The 22,318-nt window shown below is 45.5% G+C and overlaps 1 protein-coding gene across 3 annotated transcripts in view; it reads left to right on the forward strand.

The window, feature by feature from the left end:
* LOC147881325 (protein ACCUMULATION AND REPLICATION OF CHLOROPLASTS 3, chloroplastic-like) overlaps window positions 1-22,318 on the forward strand; it is a 177,545-nt gene that overhangs the window by 112,802 nt on the left and 42,425 nt on the right. For all 3 annotated transcript variants that reach the window (XM_087370128.1, XM_087370129.1, XM_087370130.1), the window contains exon 6: window positions 9,842-9,954. In XM_087370128.1, the coding sequence (XP_087226254.1) occupies window positions 9,842-9,954 (113 nt within the window). The remainder of the gene's footprint in view (window positions 1-9,841; window positions 9,955-22,318) is intronic.

Here is a 22,318-nt window from a genome sequence, read left to right on the forward strand (position 1 = left end):
GGAGAGAGGAGAGAGGTGGTGTAGTTGATGAAGCGGATGATGGTGGTGAAATAGTGGTGGTAACCATAGAGGTCGAGGATGTGGTGAGCAGCATGGGCTTCAGGTGGGCCCCTTTCTTCTGGGCCGCAGTGCTATCCACTGTCAAACCGCTCCGGTTGTTGCGTTTGTTGAAGTCCTTCAGGCTGAGTTGCTTTTGTGTTTTCCTTTTGTCACCGTTTCCCTTCCCCATCTCCTCGCGTATGTAAATTTGGACCAAAGGGTCTCCCGTCTAGTCCTCTGTCCTCATCCCCCTTTGCCTTTCATTATGGGGGAGGTAGCAACAGGCAAAGGAGGGGTTGCAGGATGGCGGAGCTGCAGGCGGACGGGGCAAAACAGGAGCAGCTTGGGAGGGGCAGCGAGAGGGCGGAGAGGATAGCGGGGGAGAGCAGAGAGGCTAGCGGGCAGGGCGGATAGGCTAGTGGGGGGGCGAAGAGGGAGCGGAGGGGCTAGTGGGAGAGGGCGGAGGGGTAGGGCGGAGAGGCTGGCGAGAGGGCTGGAGAGGGGGCGGAGAGGCCTAGCGAGGGGGGCGGAGGGGAGCTGGTGTAGGGCGGAGGGGGCGGGTAGGGTAGAGAGGTGAGCAGGTAGGGCGGAGGGTAGGCAGGGAGGGAGTGGCACAGGCGGAGAGGAGCTACGCGGGTGGAGGAGCTACAAGAGGCGAGGAGCGGGAGCTGCCTGTGGGGCAGTAGAGCGGGGAGCTGCAGGTGGGGTAGTAGCGAGCAGGAGCGGAGAGGCGGGAGCTGCAGGCAGGGCAGCAGCTAGCAGGAGCGGAGGGGCGAGCGGAGCAAGAGTAGAGAGGGAGCGGAGGGCAGGAGCGGAGCAAGGGCGGAGAGGGAGCTACAGGCAGGGCAGCAGCGAGCAGGAGCGAAGGGGCGAGAGCTGCAAGCGGGACAGCAGCTAGCAGGAGCGGAGGGGCGAGCGGAGGGCAGGAGTGGAGCAGGGGCGGAGAGGTAGCTGCAGGCGGGGCAGCAGCGAGCAGGAGCGGAGGGGCGGGAGCTGCAGGCGGGGCAGCAGCTGGCAGGAGCGGAGGGGCGAGCGAAGAGTGAGCGGAGGGCCGGAGCAGGAGCGGAGAGTGAGCGGAGGGCAGGAGCGGAGAGAGAGAAGAGAGAGAGAGAGAATGAGGTAGGAAAGAGAGAGAGAGAGATTGAGGAAGTATGAGGCCGAAAGACAATTAACTGGATATGTTATGAAGGGTCAAATTCAATTAAGCAACTCACCATGGTCTTCACCACTTTTACTAGTAAAGAAAAGGATGGTACTATGTGATTATGCATAGACTACCAGGATTTAAATAAAATCACAATAAAAAGTCAGTGTCCTATGCCTCACATTGATGAGCTCTTTGATCCATTGCAAGTGGTGTGCGAAACAGAGAAGAGAATGTCCCTAAGACATCATTCCACACTAGGTACGGGCATTATCAGTTAAGAGTAATGCCATTTGGTTTAAGAAATGCTCCAACGACTTTTATGAAACTTATGAATAGTGTCTTGAGGCCATATGTAGGAAAATTTATTGTAGATATCCTTATCTATAGTAAAATTAGGGAAAAGCATACAGAACATTTAAGGAAAGTGTTCCAATTGCTTAGAGATTAACTCCCTTTTTGCTAAAGAATCCAAGTGTGAATTATTTGCAGAAGACGTAGAGTGCTTGGGACATATTATATCCCAAGAAGGGATTCATATGGATCTCGAAAAGGTAAGGACCACATTGGAAAGCCCACATTCTACAAACTTACAAGAATTATAAATATTCTTAGGTTTGTCCCTATCTTTTTGCCAAAAAATTCATAAGGGCTCTCCGACACTGTGGGGCCCACATCGTTGTTGACTCACAATTTGACCAAAATGATTGCAAATTTCATGGATTTCCCTAGCAAATGAGAGGATGAGGCAAATGCTTTAGCTTAGGGCCAATGAAGTTTAGCGCTCAGGGTTTTAGGGTTTAGGGTTTAGTAGCAGTTCCAAGCTTCTTCCTCTAGCCGATGAGGATTGTTAACTAGAACATTCAAGGTTTTGGTGGTGTTTCTCATCGCCGTCGAAGAAAATTGATTCATAATCAATTGCATCATGGGGTTTCAAGGAATCCCATTAGTATTCTTTTGATCTAAGAGCAAAAATTGGGATTGCAATACATTAGGTAAGTTGCTTTCACGTTATACATTTTGGTCTACTACAATTGGCACCAAAGGAGGGACCTATAATTTTTGTTTCAATCACCATTCTCCTTGTGATTGGCCATTGTAATGAAGGGGAAAAAGAGGCCAAGTTAGAGGCCCTTTAGGGGGAAAATGTGGAGGGACTACATAAGTCTCCATCCACCGCCTACTATGTACTTTTGGATGTGACATCTAATCCTATCTACTCTCCCTTCCTCCTTCCTGCCTACGCTCACTCACTCTCTCTCTCTCTTCCTCCCTTATTTGACTAAGTCTGTATGGGGGTTTACAAACAGGTGTAGATCCAGAAATTAAACCATTGGGTAAATCAAACGAAAAAACATATTTGAATTCATCCACTAAATCATTGAAAGATTAAAATTTTAGCACCGTCAAGATAAAATTTACGCCTTTCAAAATGCAGAATGAATAAAATCACTAACAAAAATAAGCTCACAATCTACCTTGCATTCTTTTGTTAGTATAGAAGTCGTTCCAACTCCATTGAACAAATAATGGGAGAGTTGGGTACATCATGTTCTCCCTGAATTTGGAACACTGTACCATCTTTAAAAAAAATAATGGACTTATTTAAATAACTCTACTGCCCAAGACTATATCACCATTCTCGACCAAGAATGACATCTGTATGGTCGAGATGCATAATTTGGAAATCCAAGGCATCGTGATAGCCTTGAATGTCCACCTCGACACGATGTATTATGGTGTCCCAAATCTTTCTATCATTGCCTTTTGCTAGAGAAACCCCATATTTATGGGCGCTTGGATTCTTAGGAAACTTCAATTTCTTAACTACTGAATAGTTCAAGAAATTATGTATGGCACTATCATCGACCATATTTCTTACTTTTGTTCCCTTTATTTTTCCGTGCATCCTAATGAAATCATGAGGACCAAAGTTGGGCTGCCACATTGCCGATGATAAGCAACACATGTGGGTGCTATCCTCATGATAAACCCCTCTCTCGGTGTATTTTTCAGTACCTTTAAGCGGTAATATCTACACCGTGTTGACTTGTTTTTGTGGAGGTTTATTTGGGGCTTTAGCTCCCGCGTGTTGGTTTCTAGGGCAGTTACAAGCAGCACGATCTTTGCCTAAATATGTAAAGCAAAGATTTTTCCACTTGGCCTTCTCATAATCCTCTTTTTTTAGAAGTGGATATCTGTGTGTTTCAGGTTTCTTGGGCAGTGCTTGAGAAACCTCATTCTTAAGTTGCCCCTTCCTTTTTAGATTGGAAAATTTATTGAATCTTGGAACAAAACCAGATTCAAAGGTTTTGGGAGAATCACCTCAACCTTGTATGTGTCTTTTAAACCCCTCACAAAACCTCTAATCTTCTAGAATTAAACTATTCCCTCTAACTTAAGGACTGGCTTCCCATAATTAGCTATGTACTGGACTAAGTGTTCTTTTCCGTACTACAATTATGCTCAAACCCAGCTTTGAATTGGGCTTTTCCTCCCTTTTGAAACGGTCGTTTTCCATAATTTTTATTTTTAGATTTGATGTCCTTATCCTGGTGTTTGGCAACCCGTTTGTTGTCTTCTTTCTTGCTATCCACCATAAAGCCCAAATTCTTCTGCATCCATGCATATGCTGTCCTTGCATTCTTAATTAATTGAGTCATAGAACCCACCTTGGTTTTGATGCAATAATCATGTAGCTCACTAGGCAATCCACAACAGTACCTCTCTATTTGCTCTTTCAAAGAAACATGCTTGTAAGAGCTCAATGGCAGCAAAACATCCCAAAACCTCTGGGTGTAATCATCAAGATTCTTGCAAAGTTTGTATGACAAGTCATGCCAGTGTGAAAGTACTTCAACTTCAAAAGTTGGAGTAAGCAAAGTAGAAGAGAACACTTGCTTAAATTCCAGCCAAGTAGCAGGTGCTTCCACGACTTGATTTTTAGGAGGGGTATTTATGAGTCCATGGAAGTATTGTGACTTTTGCAAGAACATGTTTATAGCATCCTTGTTTCTTTCTTTTTCTTCCCCATTGAATATTGGTAGCTTTAGGTCCTTTAGAATATTCGAGGTTTTCTTTAAGGCGAGAGGTAGTTGCCTTAATTTGACTTGGAGGAGTAGGTGATTTTACTACAGGAGTTATGAATTGAGAATCGGATAACTAAGACATGATTTCAGTTAAAGTTTTTAATAAACGATTAATAGGCTCCAAATATATTTCTATGGTTTGTGTTTGGTTTTCAAGTTTGTGAATTTCGAATACGGAATCCCGTAATCACCATAATCCATATTCTCCAAATCCATAGTATCCCCGTGAGTTTTCTCATGTGTTTCCTCTTTAACAATAGTCTTCGCTCTTTTTGCTCTTTTTGCACTTTTCACAATCATTCTCTCTCTCTGGGTCTCTGCCTAAAGGTATATCCGCATGCCGATCTGATAAGGTTGTTGAAAAGGAGGGGATGTTGCCTCCTCTTTTTTAGATGACATGGGATGCCTTTGAATAAATCTCTCATATTGCATTCCAAGCTCTATAGAAATCTCACCTCTGAGATCCTACCCAAGTAAGTAGCCCTCATCCTAGGAAAAATCCACTTATTACAGGGCTCCCAACTCTGGTTGGATCTCATGAAGTCTGTGAAGGAATAGCTCCTTTCATGGCTTACTGCCGGGTAGCATGCCTTTGATAATGAGCTTCGTGAGCAATGCTCTGTTATGGCACTTTGGTCCACAATGCCTAACCCTCCTCTAGTTTGTGGCTGAATAATGATGTCCCAAGCCACCTTTGCCCTAGCTAGGCTGCCATCCCCCCTGATCAATGAAGTTCCTAATGAGCCACTTCACCTGGTTGATATAAAAGGCCCAACAAGAGGTTATCTTCCACATAGTAGCAAGCAAAACCTGGTTGGCAACCTCTCCCTGTGCCTACTAAGGATTGCCTAGCGGAACTCCAATGCAAGAGATTACTCCGATGTTACGAAGTATTGGTGCCAACTCCTGCTCTGACATGATGTCCAACCCTACATGACATCCCAGGTATTACTCGAGAGTCAACTCTAGGCACCCAACTAAAATCTTCATCTGCTCTCGAGCCGGGATGGTGTAGGGGGGTTGGCGCGACAGCCAATAGAAGCTCGTGAAGATGTCTTGTATCTGCGTCTGTCGGGCTGTCTCACGCTGTGGTGGGGGATGTGGTCTCCTCAATCTCTGAACTCTCTGGGTTATGTCGAGAGTGACCCCTAATCTCTGTCGGTCCCCCCTAAGGAACGATGTGATAGGTCGAAGCTCAATAAAATGTGCTCTGGGTACTCTTTGTCTCGCGCTTGGTCTTTGCGTCCCTTTCTCGACAGCATCGTGTCGGCTCTCTCTACTGATCCAAGCTACCCTCGTGTCAGCTAGCTCCTCCTCCACTCCAGTGTGTCCTGGGGCTGACTGAAATGTGTAGAAGACTATGACGCGTCGCTGTGCCCGATCAGCCTCTATGTCCTATGGTCTACCCCCCCCCTTTGATATGTCGCAGTAGTGTCTCCCGGTGCTGGCGCATCTTCATCAGACCTGGTCATGGAAATGGATCAGTCGGGATAGTGGACCAAAGCCACTCCCCTCCAAGTAGAGACAGTGGTAGCACCCGTGGATCTCATAGTAGGTTGGGCAAACACAAAGAACGTGATCCTTTGTCTCAACCATCCCTAGTGTACATAACATGTAGATCCGCTGCTCTCTGGTTATACTTGCGACTCTCCCTGCCTCAATCCCCAACTGATGGGATGAAACCCACATCTGTCCAATGGCAATCCTCAGTGCGTGTGAGACTCCTCTATCCTCCAGATAGTGGGATTTGATGATGAATCCCTCCTCCGATACTCTCAAGAAGTGGTCGCGGTAGAACTGGGCCTTGGTGGAAAGCTCCTGGTCCCCGCTCCCCCAAAGTCCGAGATGTATGGAGCTAGAAGAGATCTAATCGTATGATACGGCTGATCTCATCTCGAGGGATCAACTCAGGAGGCCCGTCCATGCTGTACTGAAAGGGGGGGAGCGTGTCCATTTGGATACCGTGTCTGGCAAGCCATGTGGATATGCGTGCATACCATATCTTAGCACCGTCCTCTGCTAGTCCTCGAGATGACTCCAGGGCCAGCCTCGGAAGTCTCGAGTGAGTCAAGTCCCAAACTCTGTAGATGAAAGTCTGTATGTGAAAGATGACATCAACGTGAATGGGTGTCATGGCGAACTCTGCTTGCAATATTTCATGTGGGATTGAGGGCTTGCACCGGATCATCCTAGACACCATAATCACCTGCAACCTCTCAAATTTCCTCCAGTTTGAGATCGCATCCCCAATAGGGTGGAGCATATATGGCAGTCGGTCGCAATAGCGTATTTCATTGGTGGATCTTGGAAGTGCGCCTAGAAGCATTGTCACCCTAGTCGAGCCAAAGCACTACGCCCCCGTGTGAGTCATGCTTGGACTGCATGGGTCATCATGAAAATTGCTCTCAAATAGGTGTAGGACTGCACTATCTCCATTGGCTCGCTTCGATAGGTGAAGCTAAGTTGATGGAGCACCACACGTGAGGTATTGAAGACCATAACCTTGGTCTTCCCAAGGTTGACTGTCAGATCTCTCTCTCTACAAAACACCTCTAAGGCCTCCCTATGTCTCTACAGCCCTTTCGCTGAGGATGATATAAGGACTGTGTCATCATCGTATAGCAATATCTATATCATAAGGTCGTCCAGTAATGATTCCTTGCCCCCTAGGCGATCTATGAAGGATGTGATCATATCAATATAAAGTTCGAAGAGAGTCAGTGAGAAGGGGAAACCGTGCTTCACCCGAATCGTGCTCTCGACCCAATCCGATAGACCACATGGGGCACAGACTCTGCCTCTGACCAACATGCTGTTACGGACAGCATCATAACTAGGCATTGTGAAACCTGGGCCAGCTTTAGCGACAAAGGCCATGGCTTTTTTCCAATGTGGGCTTTGCACCATGCTCAACGGATATCCCATGTGACAAATAGCTTCAAACACATCTTGTTGCGCCTTCTCGATATGTTGTGCTTTGAAGGAAGCTTCCAAGGATTGTTGCTGCACACGTACACAGGCATTCCGACGAGGCACATTACTGCAATGTCCTCTTTCCATATGTATGTTCGAGCAACTTGCTGACTGTGCAAGGGATCCTGTGCCACTACTCTGTGCGGCTGCACTTTGTGAACAACTTTCCATAGTTGCCGATTGCTCACCCGGGGTTTCAAGACCCATGGTTCTTTCTTCAATTACAAGTTGAGACTGGTGGCATGCGACTATGTCATCCACAATCGTGTCTGCACTTGCGGATATCTAATCACCCAAAATGGCCACCACCCTTCTCACTCCCAGACCCTTGCACTTTCCAATCTGTCTTTGAGGATCGCCTAGGAAATGTTTGTGCATACGAGTACTTGAACCCGTGTACTCTTTGTGGCAAATGTTACATCTCCACTTTGTGGCAGTTACGAGCGTAACATAATCATGGGCTTTTGTAGGATTTTGGCCTCGTTTCTCTGGAGCCATGTTCACGTCTATATGCACATACTAATGGATCAATAATGTGCAAAAGTTTCAGAAGCAAAATTATCAATTGCCACGTATCAAAAACATTTGTCCAGCCTTGATCAATTTTATTTGACAATATGTTTTGCATGGAACAATAATTTCACTCACTCTTATTCCACCAGTGCTCAGTAAGTGCACTAGACCTCGAGACGGAGCAACCATCCAATCGTCTTGCCCCCTCCCAACATAATTGGATGGTTATAGACGTGGTAATATTCCTATGGACCTAGGTGTGGGATGGCAAATTGCCTTTTCCCACATCTCGCTCTTTCTCGAGTAAGTATCTATCTGCACTATGATCTTTCGCGACATCATGCTCTGTACGTGAAAGTCGGTATTTCACACACGCTAGTGCAAGAGCTAGCACTGCTTACATGCACATGGCAGTTCTTTCTCTCTTACCCTCTACTTTCAAATCCCAACCATATGACACAATTATTTTAAAGATTTAAAAGCATTTGTTCAAGGCGAGACTAGATTAACGTGAACAACACGAGGGAAAATGTATCTAAGAGAGAATCGACACCAAGCTACGAGGTGTGAACAAAATAGCAAGAAGCGCGAGAGTATGACGCAATGCTGTTAGAGGAGGTCAAGCCAACAACAATGTAAGTCGGAGAGGGAAGGGGAATCACATTAGTTGCAAATATAAGGAAGGTGGTAGTGGGGAAGAAGTCAGGGTCGTTATAGGTGCGGTTATACGTGCCGTGAAAAAGAGGATGTGCATGAGAGGAGAGAGAAAGAAAGGGCAGTGGGGGGTCTATAGTTATAGGATTTATAAGTGTGTTTGTGTGTCTAGTTATAGTAAAGCCATGTTTGAAGAGGTGCCATGTCAACAAGAGAATCCTATGGAAAGGCAAGTCGGCAAGAACGAAGGACCTAGCAGGTTTATGAGACTAGCAAGAAGAAAGGAGGAGAAAATGCATGAAGAATAGGGGTCACAATGTAGTCGAGTGTTGAAGATAATAAAATAAAGTCTCACGGCACACAGCTGGTTAGCAGTGGTAGTGGGGGGCGGTGGGTAACGGAGCAAGTGGTAGGTGGAAGTAAAGGGGGTTAAGTTAGGGGGAGAAATGTGATTCCTAAAAGAAAATTATGAAGGGTAATAAGCATATAAGAAGGGAAGGAGGTATAGAAATGATGCTTTCCAAAATTCCTTGTTGAAAATTAATGAATATACTGCTCAAACCCATAAAGCATATAATGCTCATACCGATAAATAATTCACGCTAATACATCATCTTAGCATAAAATGGTAAAGCATAAGAAAATAAATAAAAGGGGGAGGGAAGAATGGGGGGGACATTTGTGTAAAATTTGACAAGAGTGGGGGTAAGATTCCAACATAAACAAACTTAAAAATTTGACAAGAGTGTGGGAGGGGAAGGAAGTAGTGCTAATAATTTTTTCCAAGGAGAGAAGGGGGGTAGGCTCATATTTATTTTTTTTAAAAAAAAGCTTTAAATATGGATGTTTAGCCATATCAATTAAATTAGAGAAAAAGGTGCACCATTACTCAATAAATTAAAGAAGATAAAAGGCCTAAGGTAAATATATGTTTTGGGGGGGGTTGTTAGTAAAGGTGAGGAAGTGTGTGCACATACCATGAGTGCATGTAAGTAAGAGAAATGGGAAATGTGTGTGTGTGTGTGTGAACAAGAAAAATTATTAAGCTAAATTAATGGGTGTGTGTGTAGCAGTCTTAAATATTTGGACTCAAATAAATACGTAAGGAACTAGCAATTGATTGATTAACAATACCCATGGTCCAAATCAATGCCAAATTCCATAATAATAGTTCCACATAGTCAATTTTCACTCATTTACATCATCAGCTTGTACACGGGTAACTCTACTCTCTGCATGGTTAATGCCATGTAGGATGCCAATAGTATATATGTATTCTCCCTTCATTTGTTTTACAATCTATTATTTGCCCTTCTTTTATTTCAAGAGGATAGCAAGCATGTATAGAATGACTTTGACCTCTTGTGAAGATTGAATTCAGCACACGCTCATACTAATTTTAAAATGACTGAACATTTACTTGCAACAGTTTTTCAGCATGATGCATTGTTCAGAAGGGAAAGAGTCACACTAGCAGAAGCATTGAAATTGGCTGACAGTACAGTTCTTTTTGCCATTAGGGCTGTTTCAGATCTTTATATGGTAAGTCAGTTGCCGTGATTTCTCATTGTGTTTGTTATCGGAAGAATACTACTTTTGAGTAAACAAGTAATCTGAACAAGTACAAATGAAATCATAGGGTGGGTCAAGCTACAAAGCGCATTCTTTATAACAAGCTGTTACTATAACCATCTCTAAAATGCCATTGATAAAGACCAGTGACACCCATGACCTTGTTGTAGATTGAAGTGCTTGCTGTAGCACCTGTACGCAGCGGAAAGGAACAACGAACCTATGAAACAGTAGATGTGCAGAAGGTACAACAGTACAAAGAACAGCCAAGGATGGCTGTCAAGAGACTGAGAATAGAAGTGCGGACTGATGCTGAAGTATGGACTTTGCATGCCTCAACAATGAGGGCTTTAAGTGGGATTTTCCAAAGACCTAGCCTATGGGCCTTTATATAAGGCAAGGAGGGGCTTATGTTCAACCAAGAAAGCCCTAGAACAGGCCAACCGGATATAGCTGACCTGGGCATGTGATGACCCCAGACCCCTGAATTGACCCAACCCAGCCGATCTACTGGTTGGTTGACTTGACAGGTCTCCTGACCTGTTTCCTACGGTTGGGTGACCAAAAAATTGGCTTGTTAGGTGCACATGCACCTGACCTATGCTTGCACCAAAAAACTTATAGATACGGCTGCTGTCTGCATTCCTAATCTACTGCAGAGAGCCTCAGATGAGATCTGCTGCTGATCTGATGCCCTTTGCCCACCCACATCCCTAGATCTATTGACCCCTTGTATGGCTCATATGGAGGCTCATAGGTGGGACAGTGATCTCTGACACCCCTCTCAATAACTCAATGTGGGCCTACACCCATGTGTCCAATGAGCATGATGCAACTTTGATTGTTAGGGGCAGATGGAGTTATGAGAGAGAAAGAAAGAAAGTTTATTAAAGTCTGCTACAAACCGATGGGTCTATGAGATTGATAGAAAACCTTATACAATGAGCAAAAGGGTGGAGCTACTAAGCAAGCATTCTGAACCATGCTAGAGAAAACTGTGTAGACATAGTCAATGATAACATCATACATGTCACCATAATCATATACATCCCTGGTATCATCATCTCTATGGAAGATGCAGTCTGATCCAATACAATACGATACAGTGCATAAAAATGTCTGTTGACGGACTATGCAGTGTAGGTAAGAAGCCCATGATAGATCGCTATCTACTATTTGGATGAGTAGTCCGTCGTGCCCTCCTGGCAGCTACCCGACGCCTGACAAGCACCACAATAACCCTGGTCGACCGTACCGGAGATTTGAAAATAGAAGAAATGTCGGTGAGTGTGATCTTTGCGTCTGTCCTCTGTGGAGTGTACCGCATCTCAATCTCGGGGTCTCTGCCTCTCCGGCTATCTGTGGCTGAGGGGGCAACATGCTCTGACTGAAAGAACTGTGTGATCATACATTGGGATGTGATCTGATGAGACACTCTCTATGTCAGACCGCCTTGTGGATGAAAGCGGCTAGGCATCTCTGATCTGAGTATGAGAGGAGTGTGGAGAGGCCCTCAAATCCGTCTCTGAAAAGGCAGTGGTATTGTCCATAGATCTCATAGTAGACTGGGCAACAGAAGACAAAGTTCTGCTCTGATTTCACCTCGTGCCGCTCACATAATGCTCACATAATGTGTAGATACGAATCCGATTGGGGATCCCATCTGTTCGCCCGCTCTCTATACGGAGTGTGCGCGATGACACGCGGAATTGTCCAATGGCAATCGTGAGTGAGTGTGGTAGGTGGATCTGGGTGTACCCTGGTGGGAACGAAGCCCGCTCTGAGATGTGCAAGCAGTGGTCCCGATAGAAATTGAGCTTCATTGGAAGCTCTATTTGTGCCAACCAAGTCCTGAGTGTCTGTAATGGTAAGAGATCCTCTTGGTTGATCGGGTTGCCCCGAAACGGGACAAACAGAGCATCAATGCTGTACTGAAAGGGTGGCAGCTTGTTGATATGTAAACCCAATCTCTCAAACCATATGCATGTGTGCGCGTACCAGCATCTCTATCATTTGATCACCGTGAGTTGCTAATGCCATAGAAGATGCTAACGCCAACCAAGGTAGCTTGCGTCGTCCTGCAGTACAGGAGCCATAAGCTTGCACATGGTATAGATAAGTGATAGTATGGAATGCCACATCTAACTGCAATGGAGATGCCCCGAACTCAACTTGAATGATCTAATGAGGAATAGATGGCTTGCTACGAACCGTCCGTGGTAACAAGAGAACATGTAATCTCTCCACTCGAGTCCACTCTGTGTTGGATAGGTCTTGCCCCTAGAAAGTGCTGCCATACCTGCCCGCAGGTCGGATCAAGGAGTCGAAAAGAAGAACCTTGGTAAGTGGGTCTTGAAAATGTGACTAGAAGCACTGTCTCTCTAGTCGAGCAAGGGAGGCGTATCCTCTACTTAGCCGGGTCTGCATTGCCGGTGAAGATAGGTCCAGAAACAGAACCCTTAGGTAAATGTATGACAAGAGAATCTCAACTGGTCCCCCGCCAAACGTAAATTTCTCTCTGTGTGCAGCTGCTCCGTGGTGTTGAAGATTATAACCTTGATTTTACCCAGGTTGACCTTCAAGTCATGGGACTCGCAAAAAGCCAGTAGTGCATCTAGATTTCTCTGGACCCCCTCATCGGACAAGGTTAAGAGTACCACATCATCAGCATACAATAAAATTTGGAGCAAGTAGCCGGCTAGAGAGCAACCAGCTCCTCCTAGGGTCCTTAGAAAAGACTCAAGCTCGTCTATATAAAGGCCAAACAAGGTCAGTGAAGGTGGACAGACTTGTGTGACCCCAATGGTGCTCATGATGTGATCCGTCCATCCACCCCCCGTCCGGACTCTGCCGGAAACCCTCTTGTAAACTGCCATAACAGCCCAAACTATCTCCTTCCACTGGTATCCCCATGCACTAGCATTAGCATTGTTTGTATCAAGTAATCAAGGTCCATCATGGCCCTTACAATTTTGAAGTTTCACAATCCAAATACCACTAGCAATACGTCATACAATTTGGCATGGTGTAGGCTAAAGGTGATAAGAAATTTAATGCACAAATTCACGGATAAACCTTATGCCCCCCACCAATATCATAGTATGCGATCAATGTTCCCTTACTTTTGTCTAGTGAGCACCTAGTATTTAGGATATACCCATGATGTGGAGATAGAGATAGGGAGATGGATGGACACCCCTAGGCAAGAGAGGACATGCACGATTTGCAATGACAGTTTGGTTGAGGATGAGCACCGCTATTTGGTAGTGTCAATGATACTTGGACATTAGATTAGTCCACTCCCATGATAGAGATAGGTAGATGGACAGACACTCCTAGGCAAGAGAGGACATATACAATCTGCAATGATAGTTTGGTTGAGGATGAGCATCACTATAATTTGCAGTGTCAACGATACTTGGAGATTAGATTGGCATTTGGTATGCAGATGACCTTTCTCTCCCTTCCAACGACATGGTTAAGCTATTTTGATTCACATGGCAGTTCACAGGACAACACTCCTAGTTTCTAAGAGTGAGCATTGCTGATAAAGCCAGTGGGGGATAACTTTGCGACCCCTTGTAGAATCATCTTTGCCCAATGTCCTCATTTGTTACTTTAGTTTTTTGTACTAGTTTGGTTTCTCATTTTAGCACTATATGTTTGTAACATTTTCTATTATGCCAATAGCTTTAAACTGACTTTGGGTAAGCTTGCTTGCTCAGGCTGCAGATTGCTTTGTTTTCTTTGTCTAGTTCAGTTGTGCGTAGAACTCTTGGACTTTATATTTGTGCGGATACATTCCTAGTCCCATAGATCTTGACAGTGTTGGGATATCTCAAGGTGTATGCCTCAGGCACACCTTATGTTTCTATGTGTGAGTGCTAGAGGCACAGTTAGGTGCCCACAAGCACAGTTAGGTGGTGGAAAAGCCACATAGGATGATTGAGTGAATCTAGGAGCAGATTGAGGAGATGATTGAGGAGCTTTGAGGTCATCAGTGATGTCAGTGACCTTGTATGAGGTGCCTACTTAAGGACCTCTTTCTTCTTCATTCTATAAGCAAGTATTCTGATTTTGTGTCCACTCTACTCTTTCCTTTCAGTATTCCAACATGGTATCAGAGCCATTTGATCCCCCTTGAGCCCATTTCTGCCACATCATCATCTTCTTCTTCATCTTCTTCTTCTCCATTTTCCTCTTTCTTCCCAAAATCTTTGAGAGCTTGGTTCTCCATCTACAAACGACCATTGCCCAAACCCTCTGAGCTGGAAACTCCTCTAGTATGGGCGAACTTCCACCTGCAAGCAATTGAAGAAAAAACGTCTGTGGTGGCTGCCATTCTCCAAACAGCGAATTTCTTCTGTTGCTCAATACTCCCTGCCTGCTCCGCCATTGCCTGAGCCCTCTTAGGAGTAGATGGGCGACCTCAAGACGAAGATTTTGAGCCATTTTTCAAGTCATTTGGTTCAGTAACGAGGGAGAAATCGTCAAAACTCAGTTTCAGCCTGTAGCAACTCTCCCGGGCAAAAGTGCGCACCATTTCGTCCAACCTCTGTGCTGGACCTTCTCTGGTATATGAGCTTTCTTTTGCTTCAGAAAGCCCTCTTTTCTTTGCTTTGAAGAGTGAGCTACAAGCCCTCCAAGTTCAGCTTTTCATTTTTGACAGTTTTGGACAAGTTTTGAAGATGATGCTACATAAAATGCTACTCTAGCATTTCTGGTCTTTTGAAGTTTTCAATAACTTCACTACAAGTGTTGCTTCAGTTTTGTTTTGACTTGCTAGACCTGGTTTTGATTGGAAAGTGTTTATTTCACCCACTTCTATGAAGCATGTAAGAAGAAGCATCATTGTTTGAAATTTGGTCACAAGACTTTGCTACATTAAATGCTTATATTTTGAAGCATTTCAGTTGTTATTCTAAGCCCTGTAAGAGAGAAGACACTGCCCAATATCTGGGTTAGACCCTCTCATGGCTTGCTTATGCAAAATATGTGAAAAGCCAAAACATAAAGCAATGTCTTGTTATGCTACAAAGGATGAAAATGCCAATCTGACTTCCTTGTTGAAGATTGCCAAAACAATGGTTGCCAAAAAGGAAGCAACTTCAAAGACAGAAAATGCAAATCTACTTTCAGTTGATTTGCCTCCACAAGATGAGGCATCCTTTGAAGATTATGCATTTTAAACTCATCTCTATGTATGCTCCAGATCTCTTTTCTTTTTATGTCAAGGTACTCAGCCTGGATAGTCCTCCAAAATGAATGAAAATAAACTATTGTGTTGTGTGTGTTTTGTAAACACCTCTGGTCACCTTATGATGTAGGCCATGTGTATGTTTTGTTCCATGGTACCTCTTGCAGACATTGTGTGCATGTACATGCAAGGGAGATAACCATTGGAAGGTCTGTTTGTATCCCTTTCTGTTTACCTTACACCCAAGGGAACCCTTGCTAGCATGAGAACCTAGCCATAGATTTATCCTTGACCACCATGAGATGGCATGAGAAACTATGAGACTAGATGTATCCTTGACATAGCCTGAGGCATTTCCTTGAGGGCGGGTTTGTTGGGATATCTCAAGGTGTATGCCTCAGGCACACCTTATGTTTCTATGTGTGAGTGCTAGAGGCACAGTTAGGTGCCCACAAGCACAGTTAGGTGGTGGAAAAGCCACATAGGATGATTGAGTGAATCTAGGAGCAGATTGAGGAGATGATTGAGGAGCTTTGAGGTCATCAGTGATGTCAGTGACCTTGTATGAGGTGCCTACTTAAGGACCTCTTTCTTCTTCATTCTATAAGCAAGTATTCTGATTTTGTGTCCACTCTACTCTTTCCTTTCAGTATTCCAACAGACAGGTCTCACACGGACTACTGTAATACAGGTTTTCCATTTCATTTCAATTTTTGAAAGATATCCTTGTCCTCTATGATCCATCCGTGCCATAAGGATTCCCATGATGCCATGCAAGCTACTCTATACTCCACCTCCATGGATGATAGAGTGAATATAGGTTGGTTTTTGTTGAGCCACGAAATGGCTCTTCATCCCATCAAGAAACAATATCCAAAACTAGGACCTCGGGTGTCCCTAGCTGCGGCCCAATCTAAATTACAATACCCACGGAAGTTTTTTTCTTTTAGGACATGGATCCTATAGCCTTTGTTACCCTTTAGACATCGTTGGCTCTACAAGCACGCCTTCTAGTGAGTCTCCCTTGGCTTTGAAGTGAATTGGCATAGCAGTTCGACTGAGAAAGCGATGTCAGGTCGAGTATTGGTTAGTCGAAATAGACTTTCAAACCATTGTCAACATCTCGTCGTATCTACCAACTAAGTCATATGTTCTTTGCTCAGCCTAGCCCTGACTTTCATAGGATTGATTTACCTCCTTATAATCGTTGATCTGGAACTGCGTCAATATCTCCAGCATAGTTAGGGGAAACGGAAACGGGGAAGCGGGGAACGGAAACGGAAACGTTTTGGGATTTTTGGGAGGGCTGAAACGGGGAAACGCCACATCAGCAAGGGAGGGGAGTAGATGATGATGGAGGGCTGAAGCAGGCTGCAGGAGAGAAAGGAGAGGAAAGGAGTGAATGGGGCTGAAGGAGGGCTGGAAAACCTTGAGGATGGAGAGAGTATGAGGCTGAAGGAGTGGAAGGAGGCCAAAATCGAAAGCAAAAAGACAAAAAACGGGGCTGGCGGCGGATTTCGCGTGATTTTGGAGACCTAGCAACCTGTGTTGTCTGAAACAGCACGTTTCAGGGCTCTGAAACCCATTTCAGACTGGCTGAAACGTTTCAGCCAGCCGTTTCAGGGTCCTGAAACGTTTCAAACCCTAAAACGCATTTCAGGAAACAGGGCTTCTTTGAAACGGCGTTTCAAGCCTGGTTGGGCTCTGAAACGCGTTTCAGCGTAACTGTGATCTCCAGGCAATACTCTTGGGAGATGAAAATCTTTTCTTGCTTTTGTGATATGGCAATGCCAAGAGAATAGTGGAGAGGTCCAAGGTTAGTCATGTCAAACTCCTTCCTCAAAAGAGTTTCAACCTTCCTTATCTTCTCGTTGTGAGAAGGTGGAAAGTTAACAGGTCTAGATGATCTATTGTTCTACCAAGGACAATCCAACATATGTATCTACCAAGACTCTACCAATGAGAAAATATTCCTATGCAGACATCTCTTTGGTATACAAGATCACTTGTTCCTTCATAGGGTTGCATTCTCTAAGAATCAAATCAGAGTATTATGGGTGATTGTTGGGCTTATGCTCACTATGATTAGGATAATTCCCTTATGGGTTGTAAATGAATTCAGATCATGAATTTGACCCAATTCAACGAAGGAGTCTAGAGTCCTTCAGAGGATGGTGCAATAATGATGTTATCGCTCTAGGACTTAGTCTAGTTCTAGAGTTTAGGGTTTCCTACAAAATCCACCAATTCTTTGTATTTTAGAGTTATGTGCAATTCATTTCAGCTTCTCACACTTTCTCCAACATTATGTGTTCTCTCCTTATGTGCAATTCATTTCACTTTCTCACACTTTCTCCAAAAAATATATTGGCCAAAGGTTATGTGAAAAATGGAGGATGCTAAACTGTAGGACATTCTTGAGGGCAATAGGAGTCAACCAGCAAAATTTCATGCCACCAAAGAAGAGCGCAAATGCTGCCCGGTAATGATGACCCCATGAGTTGGGTTGCATCATTTCACTCAAGAAAATAAGAATGTGCATTGAAAGGATGCCATGAAGGAAGAAATGAGACGTTTGGTGACTTTCATTCATTAGGCTAGACGACACAATGACCCATTGCTCAAGGTACATAGACGAGATCAAGGCACTCAGCCAGACCCCACCCAGAGTGTGATCAGTGAGCTTTTCTAGCCAGATAGCATGGACTAGTAAGCCCTAGCGAGACGGCATAGCCGAGGCTCGGAGTGAGAGATACAAGAGACCCATCAATGTGGCGATGCATAGATAGGGGCTCCTCTCTGTGTTCACCAGACAGAGGCACGGCTGATAGGTGTGATAGCGACACTTCTCCGACACAAGGACATGCCTAGGAGACCATTGTAGACAACACATATTGACCAACCTTGGCGTTGTAGCACGGGTCAGCCCCGTACATCATTGGAGCCTCTCTCTGTCGAGACCCTCTTATCAATTCTCTACCGTGAACGTGGACTTGGTTCTCCAGACAGCATAGAGAGGCCCACCACAAAGACGCCACATTGTAGTTCCTATCGTGTCCATGAGCTCAAAACTTTTCTTAGTGTTTATGTTTATGTTGTATTTGTCTTGGGTGCCGATGCCCACTTAGAGGCTCCACCCATTCAGCTCATTTATGGCTTTTTCAGTTTCATAGACCCTCGGTCTTTTGAAGCCTTTATTTAACTTCCTTTCTTTCTTCCCCTCTATCGTTTCACGTGGAAGATCTGCAAGTCACCAAGTGTTATTCTTGACAATGGAAAAAATTGTGAAACATTGTCATAGAGACAAAGAAAACACCAAAACTTTCTTTAATAAGCTCACGAACACACTCAATAGAGGCAACGAAGTAAAAGAGCTTAGTAAACAAAAACCATAGTGGGACGAAGGAGCTCAATTAGCAACTAACGTCATCAATTTTAATATTAATCAAAGAGATTCCCTTGTGCGGCAGGCCAGAGATCAGCTACAGTTGATGCCTCACGACACCGAGCTAGACTGAGCGTAGACGTGTCACTGATTTTTACGCATCCGAGCCAGCACCACATGAGATCGAGAGGGAGGAGCTACAGGAGATGAGAGCACTATGGATCAGCAGTGAGACCCCTCACCAGGATGTGGCTGGACGAGAGACGCAAAGACCACACACGGCACGTGGGGTGACCAAAGCACGCACGATTGAGGTACGACCTATCTCAGCCCTCCTCAGAGGGGACCGCCAGAGACGAGGCGTTACTCTCGATGTAGCCCATAGGATACAAAGATCGAGTAGAGCGTGACCCCGCCACCGCGGGGGACAGCCTAGTAGACACAGATACGTGAGCTCTTTACATAACATTAGAGGGCCATCAGGGAGCCAGGTTATATACAACCTGCACTTGCACTTGGAGCTCTGGTTTTGAGTAGTACTTGATTGCTCTTTTCCTACTATTTTGTACTTGCTTTTTGCATTTTTAGCACTTAGCACTCCACAAGGGCCTTAGTGAGCCCTTTGCTTCAGTCCACAGTGGCTTGTATGGGTTACATATATTTTGCACCTTGTCTCATAGACCCACGAGGTCTCATGAAGACGTTAATACACCTTTCTTTCTTTCTTTCTTTCTCTATCACACACACCATGTTTCCTTCAAAGTGAAGAGGCTTTAGGTTCTCTTATTGTCACTTATAATCTGTAGTAAGCCGTCAATCCCACACCGATCATTTTAGCATCTCAATCAAGTAGAGCCCAATGCAAACCTAGTCAGGAAAATGAATCAGCCGTGTTGGTCCGAAGTCGGGCCCCTCCTGAAAGAGACAGTGGTATCGCCCTTGGATCTCATAGTAGGCTGGACAGACACATAGAAAATGCTCCTCTGTCTCAACCTCTGCCATCGTGCATAGTCTACAAACCCGCTGCACTCTAGGTATGCTGGCCGCTCTCCTTGCCTCAATCCACAACTGGTGGGACGAGACTTGTATATGCTTGATAGCAATCTGCAAGGCGTGTGAGACTCTTCTATCCTTGAGTTACTCGGGCCTAATGATGAGACCATGCTCCGATATCCTCAGAAAGTGGGCATGATAGAACAGGGTCTTGGTGGGGAACTCTTGATCCCCCCCCAAGCCCGAGGGTGTGGAGTTGGAGAAGGTCTAACCGTATGATACGGTTAATCTCATCATGTGGAATGCGCTCTGGTGGTGCATCCATGCTGTACTGAAAGGGGGGTAGCCTATCCATCGGGATACTGTGGCTATCAAACCATGTGGACACCCGTGCATACCATGCTGTATCAAAGGCTATCAAACCATGTGGACACTCACGCATGCCATGCTGTATCATTGGCTCTCTCTGCCAGTGGTCGGGATGACTCCAATGCAAGTCTCGATAATCTCCACTGGGGTAGGGCCCAAGCTCTGTGGAGAAAAGTCACGGTCTGGAAGAGGGCGTCCACCTGGAGAGCTGTCATAGCGAACTTTGCTTGTATGATCTGATGGGGAACTGAAGTCTTACTTCGAATCATCCTAGATCTCATGATCACTTGTAGCCTCTCAAATCCCCTCCAGTCAGTAGCTGAAAGGTCACTCCCCCAAAAAGGTGCTGCATACATGGCAGTCGGTCTCACGAGAGTGTAAAAAAGCCAGCCCTTCGATAGTGGATGCTGGAAATGCGCCTGGAAACACTCTCTCTCTCTAATCGGGCTACGGCACCCTTCCCTCATGTGAGTCGTGCTCTGGCGGCATGGGTCATTGTGAAGACTGGTCCCGTGAATACTACCCCTAGGTACGTGTAGGGCTTGCACTATCTCCATTGGCTCCCCTCGGTAAGTGAAACTAGGTTGACATCGATGTCGATGTCGATGAAGCACTACTTGGGATGTGTTGAAGATCATAAGCTTGGTTTTTCCAAGATTGATTGCCAGGTCCCTCTCTCGCAGAACATCCCCAGGGCCTACAAGTGTTTCTGCTATCCCTCCGCTGAGGACGAAATGAGGACTATGTCGTCTCCATATAGTAGTATTTGTACCATCAAATCAGCCAATAGGGAGCCCTCTCCTTTTAGGCGATCAACAAAGGATGTGATCTCATCAATGTATAGCCTGAAGAGAGTTGGTGAGAGGGGGCAGCCCTGCTTCATCCCTATGGTGCTCTCAACCCAGTCTGATAGGCCCCCAGGAGCACGGACTTGCCCTCTGACAAACTCATATAAACTCATCACTCCCTAGATTATGACCTCTGGGAAATGCATCTCCTGTAGTTGCCTGATCAGGGGAGAGCGAGGGACTATGTCAAAAGCCTTCCGAAAGTCCACTAAGCAAGTGTAGGCATTTTGGCGCCTCGACTTTGCCTCCTCGATGATGGCTCTCAAGGTAAAAATGTGGTCCAGTGTGGAGTGCTATCTCGGAAAGCCTGCCTACCCAAGAGCCCACTATCCATGGCCCCTTGTATGGCTATTGATCGCCCTCTCTAGTACCAATCCATAAATCTTAGCCAGAGTGTGGCCAGTCATGAGTGTGCGGTAGTTCCCAGTACCCATGGAGTCCTCCACATTATGTATCGGTACAATGGTGGTATTGCTCCAAGTAGGTGGGAAACCGTGTCATACTGCATGGTTGAATAGATGCGCTAGAACCGGGGCCAAGACCTCCTGTCCATGTGTGAAGTGCTCTGTATGTAGCCCCTCATGGTCTGGTGCTCTCCGGTTATGCGGACGGACGAGGGCATTCCTCACGTTCTGAGCAGTGATCAACTGACAAGTAATCTCAGCCGATAGTCGGGTCTCCCCCTTGAAAGGATCCCACCACCTCAGAGCAGCAAGACAGGCCGGAATCCGGCGTGATCATGGAACCATGGACCACATTCTGATGCTCAGATGTATCATCAAGAGGCGAGGTCACGGAAGCAGAGGATTTATTGTTGCTTTTTGGATTTTCGCAAGGCATTTGACACAGTCCTGAGAGCCCGCCTCATACGGCGCCTACAGGACTTGGGTTATGACCAGGAGATCATTTGGGCTGTCATGGCACTTTACGAGAGAGTTTTTGGAAGAGTTCGGATAGGATCCGGGTGGACAGACGAGATCATGAGTACCATCGGGGTCAAACAAGGGTGTCCTTTGTCGCCTACCTTGTTTGGTCTCTACATTAATGAGCTTGAGACAGGGATGCAGACACAAGGGGGTGTAGGTTGCTCTCTTGTGGGCACGCTGATCCAGACTTTACTCTATGTAGATGATGTGGCTCTCTTGTCTTCCTCAGCAGAGGGGCTTCAGAGACACCTAGACGCACTACAATCCTTTTGTGAGTCTCATGATTTGAAGGTCAATTTGGGTAAAACCAAGGTCATGATCTTCAATACATCTCGAGCCATCATGCGTCAGGAGCAGTTCACATTTGCGGGGTCATCTGTTGAGATAGTTTCATCATACACTTATCTTGGGGTTATCTTCTCCGGATCGAGCTTCACTATGAGACCCACGATGCAGGCACGCTTGAGTAGAGGGTATGCCTCATTGGCCAGGCTAGAGAGGCAGTGCTTCCGCTCACACTTTTAGGATCCACACACCAAGGGGTTGCTTTTTGACTCCTTGGCTCGCCCAGCGGGGATGTACGGCAGCCCTTGTTGGGGGCCAGACTTGTCGGATA

Source organism: Dipteris shenzhenensis, chromosome 31 (genome assembly GCF_047967505.1).
Source record: "Dipteris shenzhenensis isolate YYH24624 ecotype China chromosome 31, Dip_SZ_1.0, whole genome shotgun sequence".
Taxonomy (NCBI): domain Eukaryota; kingdom Viridiplantae; phylum Streptophyta; class Polypodiopsida; order Gleicheniales; family Dipteridaceae; genus Dipteris; species Dipteris shenzhenensis.